At 37.2% G+C, this 12311-nt stretch overlaps 1 protein-coding gene across 2 annotated transcripts in view; it reads right to left on the minus strand.

Moving 5' to 3' along the window:
* Positions 1–7622: 7622 nt before the first annotated feature.
* Positions 7623–12311, minus strand: part of LOC148363595 (plasma membrane calcium-transporting ATPase 1-like) — a 139352-nt gene continuing 134663 nt past the window's right edge. The window contains exon 21 of one of the 2 annotated variants that reach the window (XM_088337535.1): positions 7623–10991. In XM_088337535.1, coding sequence (XP_088193661.1) covers positions 10809–10991 — 183 coding nt within the window. In that variant the 3' untranslated portion in view covers positions 7623–10808. The remainder of the gene's footprint in view (positions 10992–12311) is intronic. The other variant, XM_088337534.1, reaches the window with a different exon arrangement.

Raw genomic sequence — 12311 nt, forward strand, 5'->3', positions numbered from 1 at the left:
TTGTAATTTATCTTTTTTAAAAAAGCCCTATTTTGTTTTTAGATTTTTGAAATTCAATTTCTGTTGGCATTGACACAAGTTACCTGCATAAAAATCTGTTCTAAAATTAGCAAGTAATGATTTATTTTCAATGTACATAAATTGCTTTAACGGGGACGCTGACCTAACCATTGTGGCACGCTAGTTAGCTGGCTGCTAAGGGCGCTGACGCATCTCGTATTCTATACATATCTGTGGTCTCAGTAGAATTTTTTTACATGTGTGTACGTATTTGGATTAATGTCAAACACTGATGTTGAAATTGTACTTTTATTTACAGTTTCACGCTGTCATTTGTTAAAGGGGCAGTGTGCAATATTTGGTTTCTCCTAGTGGTATAAAAAAAACTTTAGAGTAAAAAGAATACTTGGATTTGAATCCTAGGCAAAAATACATACCAATGTAATTTTTATACAAAAATCATAGGTGGAGAAATTTGTATTCCTTTTACAACATGGAATCCCTGCTTAAATCGGTGCCACGTTTGTCTGGCATCCTGCTGCAACGCTGTGCCGTGTATCACTTTTTGTCCCTCGTACCAGACCACACAGTCCCATCAAGTGGTCAAATATTAGACATTGTTGCTTTAAGAAATGATATTTTGAAGACATCATTTAAGGAGCAAGTGCCCTCGTTCCCTGGCTCATGAAGAGAGTTTGGCTTGCTGTTTAACTAAGCAAGTAAAATTGTGGAGGAAACCGTACCAACTGCACTACGTGGAAACTTGCGTGTGAGAATGTGTGTCTGCATGATGCGTTAAAGGTCAAATTGAAAACAACACATACAACTGGTATTTCAAATTCCAATGGCTTTATTTTCTGCTTATAGATTTGTATATATATTTATAGATATTTATATATAATACATGGACATTTATGAGACAAGTCATCTGCTTTGTAATATTCTTTTCTTTCAAACGACGTGACAATCAACGAGGGGGGAAAAAACAGCGAGAGAGCCAGCAAGCATTTCACATGATCACCAACAACACAGCAAAGGAAACGCGAGGCTGCTTGTGGGTGTTTCAGTACATTTGCAGTAGAGGGCATGCAGTTGTGTACTTGTGCATGAATGTATAATTATGTGTGGGAGTGAATATTTATACATGGAAACTGACCTTGATAAGTGAAAACACATGACTGACAGTGCACATGTACCCATAATTGTATGTTGTGTATGATTGACGACCGTGATGTGGGACAAGGTCGGGTTGCATAGATAAAAGCAAACAAGAAGTGGTCAAACAGACAGGAAGTGAAGACATCACGTAAGACACGACCGGGATGCAACTGATTTAACAAATATGGAAATTATGCGGAAACATCCAACATTTTCTGTAAAAAATTTAATTGTAATTGAACTGAACTTTTCTCAGTCATTGTGGCGAACTCATATTAACACGCTGGCAACCCAGGATTTTGAGAACAGGTTGGAATTTCTTATCACAGCTTTGGGGTCTTTCCCTGTTCTACTTGCAAGTTTAAAATCCATTGAATGTTCTCTCCTTACTTTGAGTGTCTGCTGAACTATAAATTGAAGTGTGTCAATTATCCATTTTATCATGTTAACGATTAAAGAACACAAGAATAATCTAATGTCCTCACCAGATGTTAGCTGAGACTGTGTGGCGATATCGGCACAATTGTTTTTAGAGCACTTGCTCGGTATATATCACAAACCTAACTTAAACACACCAGTTAGCTATTTTAGCTTGCCAACTGTAGAAACCGTGAAAATGTTAAGATATTGATAAGTTCGTTCATAACAAATCTTTTCTTACTGCATTATTAAAAATGTAGTTGCTTACTTTTTGTCAAACTAGGGCACAGTTAGCACACACTATCACGAATGAGACGCAATACAGATAACCTCGAAGGTCAAGAAAAACAGTATAATCTTTCAAGCAAATTTGCTGCTAAAGTGACAATATTCACTCACATTTTTGTGTTTGTAGTAAAATATACTTCTTAAAAATTATTTGAAATGATTGCAATTTTTTTTTCAGGGGTGGGCGGGTGTTGTTAGGTGCGGGTGGTTGAAGGGACGCATTTACTTTTCTCCGTAACGAGTACAGTACTGTAACACATGATTCATCATAACATTGTCTAACTCTACGGTTGTTACTTCTTGGTGCGTTACTATGTTACTTTATAAATGCAGATAATTATTCAGTGTCTTCTGCTATTTGTGTACTTTTGCTTCTTTTACGCAGTTATACATCTCTTAATCGGGCCAAAACATTCTCTAAAGGGTGGGTAATTTTATATGTGCCTACAAAATACAAATGAATTCTGTTATGGTGCTGCTGCCTCAAGCAGAGTACGAGAGCACTGATCTTCTCATGTAGATATTCCCTCTACCATAAATTCTCGCATCTAAGCTTAATTAACAACAGTAAAATAAAAAACTGAAATCAGGGAATCATCTTGTATGCGCATATTGTGTATAACCAGTAGGCATTGATAGGCAGCACATGGGGAAAGAGGCTTGACAAATACAGGATCAATAAATTACGTGAAATCAATGGGGCAAACGTGAGCACAGAATTTACAGTAAAAGTGTGTAAAATGGAGGCGATCTTAGAGTGGTTTGAAGCCCAGAGACAAAATGGATGTTGAGTGTCTTGTCTAATTGTTTGTTTGCAAGCTCTCAAGATTGCACACGCAAAGAAATCTGAAGGGTTGACTGCTTCCACAGGTACAGGCTTTATAAAAAAAATATATTTTGTGGTTGTTTTGGATCAGTTTACGGATGTCGAGTTCTCTGAGAGTATACATACGGTAATTTGTAACTAGATTGTAACTTGGAGTAACGCATTACTATTTTTTGTACTTTTACACTAACTTTTACTGCTTTTACTAAAGCAACTAACACAGTGTGTGTGTGTGTGTGTATATATATATATATGGAAATGTAAAATAGATTGTTTTTTCTAAGGCTGACGCAACTCATAATTGTGAATCCCATGATTTCAGGACTTGTGAAACCTCTTTAGCAAAATTGAATCAAGTTTGTCAGCGCCAGAAAATGTTAACAAGACTGTAAACTTCATTTATTAGTAAAAAAAAAAAAGAATGAAGAGTCTCTCCTGGGGAAGGTGAATAGATGTTATTGGTTTAAACCATGATATTATTGGTATTGTTAATTTGGATTTTCAAGTAGATTCCTGCCTATCTTTATCAGGTATTTAATAAAACAAGACAGAAATTTATGTTTTTTACATAAAGATTTTATAAAGAATTATGTTGATTTTATTAGCATGCTGTTTTTTGAAATTATGATAAAGCATTTTATATATATATATATATATATAATATATACAGAGACAATTTGTATATTTGTGTTAGAAGTCGATTGTCAAGGACGATAATTGACACTGATATTTGGGAATTTAACAAATATCGATATCTAGATTTTTATCTATTGAACGCAGTGATTATTTATGTTCAGATGCAGCCAAGCCTCTCTTTTCTCTCCCTCTGTCTCAGAAGCGCCTTCTGATTGGAACAATGTTAGAGTGGAGTAAACTCCTGAGTCCCGACATGCCTGTAAATCAAAACCGCTGATAATATTGAGCCCGTAGAAAAGCACGAGTGTGATTAAGAGATAGCGTAAAAAGTGTAATTAACTTGTTTTAGGGACGTTCAGGTGGGGACTCATATTAGTTATTATCATCAGGGTTGGGTAGGGTTACATTAACTGGATTACTTTTGGATTACTCCAATACCAAATATGCTAATAAAAGACAAAATAAACTAAATATGAATAAAATTATGACTCACAACACATGGTTAGCTTTCTCTCCTGGCTTTGATCTCTGGCAAAACTAACATAAAATGCAACAGAAACAAAATGAAAATAAATCCAAAAAGCTTGCCAACATCATTTTTGCCGTTCCATGTATTCCGTTTCTCCCCAAGCCTGCACAAAATTCAGTAATTGTATTCATATTTAGTTTATTTTGTCTTTTATTAGCATATATGGTATTGGAGTAATCCAAAAGTAATTCAAAGTAATCCAGTTAAAGTAACCCTACCCAACCCTAAATATCATAACATAAGTTTAGCAAATATCAGCTCCAAACATCAGTTATCGGCCTCTTAATACTAATAATCTGTGTCGGCCTGAAAAGTCAACCCTTAGTGTGTGTGTGTATATGTGTTTATGTATGCACGTTGCGGTATTGGGCTCAATGCGACACAAAAACGACACGACCAATCGCACCAGGTCAGACATATTGCTTTTCAAAACCACGTCAAAATTGTGGGTAGGTAATATATGTCATGCATACCATACAGATGATAATGCTGTACTGTATATAAAAAGAACACTTACCATTACGCGTCTAATTAGGTCAGCATCATTAGCACGGATTTTTTTTTCCATCAACTGAAAATCTATCGATATATTTACATCCAATATTAGATATAAATATATGGATATGACATAAAAAAGGTTTCTTTCTCCCACATGAAAAAGCAGCTTTCAACTCTATGTATTCAAAACATCTTCACGGAATTTTTCATTCTTTTCCGGATATTTTTTTTCTGCTAAAGAGGAAAGCAAGTCCAACAGGATGGGTGCCCTGATTGCAAGAAACCAAAATGCAGGACTTTGGCAGGGCATTTTTAAAGCTATGGCCTAGTGATTATGAATACAATTTTGCTGATGTGTTATTTACATGATATTTACAGCAGCAGGTGCTGAGGTTGGGTAGTGATAGGAATTCAAGCTCTTTTTCAAGAAAAATCAATTTCAGCTCCCAAACGGGTTTCCAGATCATTTTTGTTGCTTTGATCCATATATTAACAATTGTTACATAACCTTATGCACAAAAATGAACAAAAAAATAAAAAATAAAATAAAAAAGCAGGAAAAATAATTAAATGGCTATAATAAAAGAAAGTAAAGGAAAAACGACAGAATAAAGACAAATGTAAAAAAAAAAATCAAATGTAGAAAAAAATCAAATGTAGAAAAATAGGGAAAAATAAAAAAAAGCAAGGAAAAAGCAAGTACAGAGCTAAGGAAAAAAAGAAAGCAAGAAAAAAAATAAAGTTGGGTGGAAATAATTAAACGGATACAAGAAACAAAGTAAAAATGACAAAAAAAAAGAAAAAAGGGAGAAGAGGGGAATAAAAAAGCTAGGAAAATAGGAAATACAAAAAATAAAAATAAATTCAATAACAAGGAATATGCCCTTCGCACCAAAAGAATGTACAGTATATTGACCAATCACACAAGAAAAAAAAAAAGCATCTCTAAGGGAACTGGCTCTGAATTGGTGGAGAGCCGGCTCCCGTTGTTTGCTTCATAGAGCTGTTTCGTTCGCAAATTACACATCACTAATGTCAGGATCAAATAATACACAAAAGTTCTTGTTGGTGCCAAAAAAGCTCCCCCGGTCCAGGCTCAGACCCCTTCAAGATCGTGCGGTCAACGAGAAATTTGTTTCATCAGCGAGATGTTCAAAGTTGCTGTGAGTTGAAGAGGTTCTTTTATGATGCTGTACGGCATTCCTCAAGTTTCGGTCGGAATGGCGATAGTTGGAGGTTGGCAGGATGCTTCTGTTTCCTTGGAGATGGTTTAGCACTCATCAAGATGCTGTTGTTATGGTTTTTTAATTGACTGCCAGATTCTGATGTTCTTGACATGGCAAAGATGTGCATCATTGCTGCCATGGAGACTATGTGGAGGATCCCGATGATGCAGTCGCCATGGTGAGTCATGTTGCCTTAGCGATACTGTTGAGACTTGTTACCATGATGATAGCGTCAACAAAGTTTGTAGGGAAGATGATATTTGGAATTTTTGTACATACAGTGCCCAGAAAAAGTATTGAGACCCCACCCCCCCATTTTTTTCCTGTCATATTGCCACATTTCAGGTGTCAAACTTTAGTCCCAAAAAACAGATAATCTAAGAAACAACACGTGAGACATAATTGTGGAGTGAAACCAAAGTATTTTAACATTTTATATTATATTTACAACAAAAAAACTGAAGAGTATGTGTTTATTGGCCCCCTGTTCTCTCAGCTCAGCCAACTGTCTCCTGATGACTTCAGAATGATCTAATGACGGCCATATTGGCTAAAAGTCATTAAGCCTCCTTTTAAACGCACCTGGTCTGTGATGGGCTAAGAGGTCTTTAAAAGGCAGATACTGGAGAACAGACAGCGTTATGTAGAGCAAAGAACACACCAGGCAGGACTGGGATAAAGTTGTGGAAAAGTTCAAAGGAGTAATGGGATACAAGAAGATTTGGCAGCATTTACCTATCTCCAGAAGCACTGTGTGAGCAATAATATCAGACTCGAGAGAGCATAAAACCACTGCAAACCTACCATGACCTGTCCACCACTCTAAACCTTTGACCCTAACAAGGAGAAAACTTATCAGAAGAAACCAAGTGGCCCATGATCACGTTGGGTGACCAGCAGGCATACACAGCTGAGGTGGGACACTGTGTATAAGGCAACTATTCATCATACTCTGCATATACCTGCCCTGTATGGAAGAGAGGCAAGAAGCAAGACCTTTCTGAAAGAGTACCATGAAAAGACCTGTTTGGGATTTACAAGAAGCCACATGGAAGACACAAATAACATTTGTTAAAAGGTGCTCTGGTCATTTTGGGTCAAATGCAGTTACGTTTGGCATAAGAGTAATATACTGCACATCACCCTGAAAACACCACCCCTTCTGTCAAACATGGTGGGGGCAGCATCATGGGAGGGGGGGGGGGGGGGGGGGCAGCAGCATCATCCGGGGTTGCTTTTCTTGAGGAGGAACTGGGAAGATCGTTGGAATTGAAGAATGGGCAAACATTTCTTTATCGAAAACTTAGAGACTTACCCAAAAAGACTTGGCTGTGATCGCAGCAAAAGGAGGTTGTACAAACTCAAAATGGACAATATTTCTGCAACACCTTCATTTATATTTTTTATTTGTTAGCACAATACAAAATTTTGAATTTGTTTTTTTTTCCACAATTGTGTCTCACATGTTGTTGAATTTCAGAAAATATTTTCATTTTTTTAATCTACAAGTTTTAATCCTGAAATATGGCAATATGTCAGAGTTATTTGGTGTTTGGGGGGGATCAATGCTTTTTGCAAGGCGCTGTACCTTCAATAAAGTGATATGAAGGATGGCTTCATTTTAAAAAAAAAGGAGACTCTTGGCCAAGACCTGACAGTCCTTCTAAACTTCCAGCCCTAACAAAGATAAAACTAATCAGAGAAGCAACCAAGAGGCCTCATGAAGCGGGTCGTGTATTGGGACAACAGAGAATGGCATTGCTGAGATTTTAAGCAACCAGGAAGCAAACAAGTTCTTGTGTTTGTGTGTGGTAACCAGAAAGGGACAAACAAAGATGTCCTGGATGGAGCACCACTCACGAGGTACATAAAATCCTTAAAAAGTTGTGAATAGAAAAATACACAAGAGTTGTAAAAAAATGAGCAACATATTTTGATATGAAACGCATGCAAAGAGAGACTCCCGGCAAACAGGAAGTGGAGGAAAAATGAGCGGGAATCTCTTCATGTAAACATTGTACAAGTCTGTGGAGACTCTAGCGGCAGTGACAACAGAGTTTATTTTTTTCCTTTGCTTATTATGAGCAGAGTCCAAAGAAAACTGAACTAGCTGGCTCTTTTGAGTATGGCTCTGTATTACGTAGAAAAAACAAAGCTTAGACGTCTCAGACACAAACATGGCAGGAGTCTTTCTCTTCTTAGTTTGTGTCAACATGCAATCGATGGAAAGGGTGAGGACAAGACAAGTAACGCACCATAATGGTCGACTTCACCGAAACGTCGACTTCCTGTCTGGTGGGAAAACATTGATGGCTACACCAGACGTTGTTTGACTAACACATGCTGGTGTAATTATTGGCGAGCGACTAGCGCGATTTGGCTAGCTTGTTTATTTGGAACATGCGCTTTGTCAAAAACCTGATTTTGAACTACCGTAGCAGGCAAGCGTGTTCGGTTTGAAATATCACAGTGTTGCTAAAAACATGTTACAACCTTGAAGTAGGATGCTAACAGAGTAAATGGCTTTTGACCAGTGATTTGTCAACCTAGTATGCCTTTGGGCGCAATTTAAATGGCAATACTTTATATTCGGAGGCTAACAAAATTGACTTAAAATAGCGAAAGAATGGCTTTTAACCTACATAAAATAGGCAATATATTCACTGTGTGTACACCTTTTTCATGGCCCAATTCAAGCCCTTTTAAAGCCAATTTTCCAATATTTCGAGGATTGTTAAATAAAGAAATCCAGTGCCGATCAAAAATTGGGAGCCTAAACCTTAGTTTTAGACCCTGAAGCCATATCCAACCTTATTTCGGAATCCTAAACTTTGTTTAAAAACAACAGGGTTCGTACATGTAATGTATGGGCAAATTCAAGCAATCTTTAAGGACTTTTAAAGCCAATTTTTCCAGTGCCATTAAAAGAATGGAAGTCCAAACCCTAGCTCCTGACCCTACACCTAACCCTAGCTGTAATCCTAGTCCTAACCCTCTTTCAAACCGTGACGTATTTTGGAACCCTATGTTTTGTTTAAAACCCTAATATGGAGCTCAGACTGTAGTTCCTAAACCTAAAGCTACATTAGCCCCATTACTTTTATGAAACCACAAAATCGTTTTAAAAGCCCTATTTGAACACCTAACCATACATAACGTGGCAAGAATTTCAAGCATTTAAAAGCGATTCATCCAAAATTACTTTTCAACCTTAAATACATTCAAATTCAATGGTAATATCTGCTAGGTACAGGGAAAATGTGCAAACTATATAAAGGAAAACCAGTTTAAGAATTGAACCCAGGACCTCCAAACTGTGAGACGGACATGCTAATCAGTCTTTCACCGTGCCACATGAGTTGCGAAAATGTTATCGTCTAAAATTTAATTAATTCAAAGGTTTTGATGATGAAATACAAACTAAAACCTTACTTAGCAAGCATGTTTAATGAGTTTAAACTAGCACTCTAAAATATTTCATTTACATGTTCATAAATTTCATACCTGACAAGCAGGCTAACATGGTAAACTAAACAAGCACTAGGATGAGCTTGAGCTGTAAAGCTAGCTCATCTTTTGATATCATTAAGGCTTAGCGAAGCCATGACCAGCACGCCAGCTGTCATCAATAACTAAACATGCTAAACTAAAGTAGCACGATGATAAGTTGGCTAATAAAGCTAGCTCATATTTCGACATGATAAAAGCGCTGCAAAGCCACTTGAGCACGCCGGCTGTAATCAATAGCTACAGACAGGAAGTGGATGTGACAGCGAGCACTGGAACAGATTTCTCAGATATTCATTCCGAAGTTAACATGCGACGGGACACAGGTAAAAAAACATCATGCACATCCCAAACCAAAACGTAAGCCCTCTCCACCCACTTCCCACCAAGAATTCTGTTTTTCTGCACCCAAACTGAAAAAGAAAGAGACACTAACAAGGAAAAAGGTTTTCTTTAAAGACTGTAGCAGTGTGAAACCACAAAGAACATTCATTACAGGAGAAAAAATATATTGAAATTTCTTAAAAAGATAACAAAAGAACTAAAAATCTGTTGGCTTTTAGCAGAAATCGTTGCACTTTTTTACTGGTAAAGTACACTGCTGCTTTTTTCATTGTTTTGTTCTTTATACTCACATGCTGCTAGCATACCGCTGAGTGGTCACAGAATTTTTTCATCGCGTAAAAGAAAACCAACGAAAACAAAAGGAGAGTTTTTATAAGTTGCAGGACTACTGTCTTGGAATTTTTTTTTATTTTAGCCACATGCTAAGTACCTGCTAATGCTAAGACACAGCTCACAACATTTTAACTGTTATAAAAAAATAAAAAGCAGTAAAGCGTGACCTTTCTCAGTTAGTGTTGGGGTAAACATTTTTCACCAAGTGGGAGGAATTGCTCCATACTATTAGCAGAATGAAGAGTATTTATTTTAGGCACATACTAAAACTTTTTTCTTTAAATGTTTCAGCAAAAAGGTTAATTGCTAACATTAAAATCATGCTTATGAAAATTTCCCATTGCTAAAATGTCACGTGAGTATTTGCCTTTTTGTTTTTGGCTAACAACTCACTCCTGTGAAGAATGACAAGGAATTGTCATGCTAACATGTTTCTTTTTGTTTAGGAATTTTGGCCACAAGCCAACAAAACAGGAAATTTAACTATGTTATATTGCAAAATAGTTTCTGCCAAAAAATGCTGGTAATGAGTGTTAGACATTTGTTTTTCATCACATGTTTGCCACTTTTGTATAGCCACAGGATTAACAACCTGGGAATTTTGAATCCTTACTGATGGAAAATGCTATTTGCTAAAAAGAAAAATGTTGGGAATAAGTCTCTGATATTCTGTTGTTAGCCATATGGACACAGCTTGTTTGGCACATGCTAACAACTTGTTTTTAGCCACATGCTAACAACTTGTTAACATGGAAAACCTACCGATGATTAGTAATTCAAAGTTGGTAAAAAAAGATTTGGAATTTATACCAACAGCATGTTTTTCTTTTAACCACATGCTGATAAACCACAAAAGCTGTTCATGACGAGTTTCTGCTGCTAAAAACAACAACAGAAACGTGTGTAGTAAGAATTCGGCCACTCACTGCGAGTGGTAAAAAAACCATGATGGTGATGAAGACAAGGGAAGGAGGGGGAGATGAGAGGAAAGGGAATCTTAAGTGGAGGACGTTGCGGCATCTCAGGTTATGGCAGAAGGCGACTAGGACGAGGATGTTCCAGGGAGGGTCTCGTCGTCGGACTCTTGAATGGGCGGGATGCGGGCTTCCTCCTCGGAGAGGGGAACAAACTCGGGATGGGCCATGAAGCTGTGGATGGAGCTACGCGACGCCGGACTCTCCAGACCTTCGTACAATGAGCTCCGGAATGCGTTGACCACTTTAATCTAGAGATAAAGATATCAAAAGGGCAATTTAATGAGAGAAAGGGGTAAATTACTTGGACGGATGTGACATACGTTGCCTTGGCAAATGGGAAACCAAAGCACGGAAAAACAACAAGGCACAATTGTGGAAGGCATACATTTGTTGTTTAAAATGTAGTTTACATTTTCTACATTTTAAACACTACGGCTTTTTCATTTTTTTCAACAAGACAGATGGATGCACAAATATTTGGGAATTTGACAGATATCTGTATCTGCATTTTTATTTATTCGATGGCCTGATTATATTTAAAATTGGGTTATTGGGGATCAGATTCAGCAGAGCGTCGCTCTCTCCTTGGACGCTATCCAACCATGCCTTGTGATTGGATGAGCACCCAGGGTCGAGGGCCACTGGAGCAGGAAGAAATAACGTCAGAGTGCCAGATTTGCTAATTTGTCCCTACACACTTGTGAATCAAGAGCCCTGATAATATTGAGAATTGAAAAGGTCTAAGAGAAAAGTGTGTGGCTAAAAATGTGGTTAACTTGTTTTAGTGAAGCACGTCCAGGTGGACAGTTACATTAGCTCTTATCATAACATTAATTTGTCAATAATGCGTATGTATTTGTGATTGAGAGAGCATAAAGAGCACTCCAAAGTAAAAGGCTAAGTTGTTAAATGTTAGTATTTGTGAGCTTTGTTGAAATTTCGGTGCACTTTTTTCTGTTAGTTCAGTGTTAAAATGTCTTCATGTTGTGTGTTTGTGTGCCAGAATCGGAAGAAAAACTTTTGTGATTGTCAATTTGAGGTTTATAGAATCCCAGTGGACAGTCCTGATCACAGAAAGAGTAAAGACTCGTGGGTGCATTATAGAAAAAGATTGGACCTAGGCCCTCATCAAAAGTGCTTGCAATCCAAACTTAATATCAGGTTTGAGAAATTTAACATTTGATTGTTGGCTATAGACTCCCAGATTACTTATAATATCAGCAAAATATCTTGTAATTTTCAGAAGCTAAGAAAATAAAATATTTTGCCGAAACAATGAGTAAAATAGACTTGATAGCAACAATCAAACATTTAATTTCTCTTACTTGATATGAAGTGTGCGCTGCAAACCTGTGCATTTTTTACTGGCTAGGTCCAATCTTTTCATGTGCATTAAGGCATCCACAATTCTCTTCCTTTTCTTTGATCAGGGGTGTCCGCTGGGGTCCTGTAAAACTTAAATTCATAATCACTAAGGTTTTTTTCTTTGATTTTGGCACACAAACATGAAGACAAATATCAGCCACGACATCTTTTTCCTCTGACTTCTGACCAGCGCAGGTATTCTT

This window comes from Urocampus carinirostris, chromosome 6 (assembly GCF_059441175.1).
Source record: "Urocampus carinirostris isolate Australia breed hairy pipefish chromosome 6, RoL_Ucar_1.0, whole genome shotgun sequence".
NCBI classification, from domain to species: domain Eukaryota; kingdom Metazoa; phylum Chordata; class Actinopteri; order Syngnathiformes; family Syngnathidae; genus Urocampus; species Urocampus carinirostris.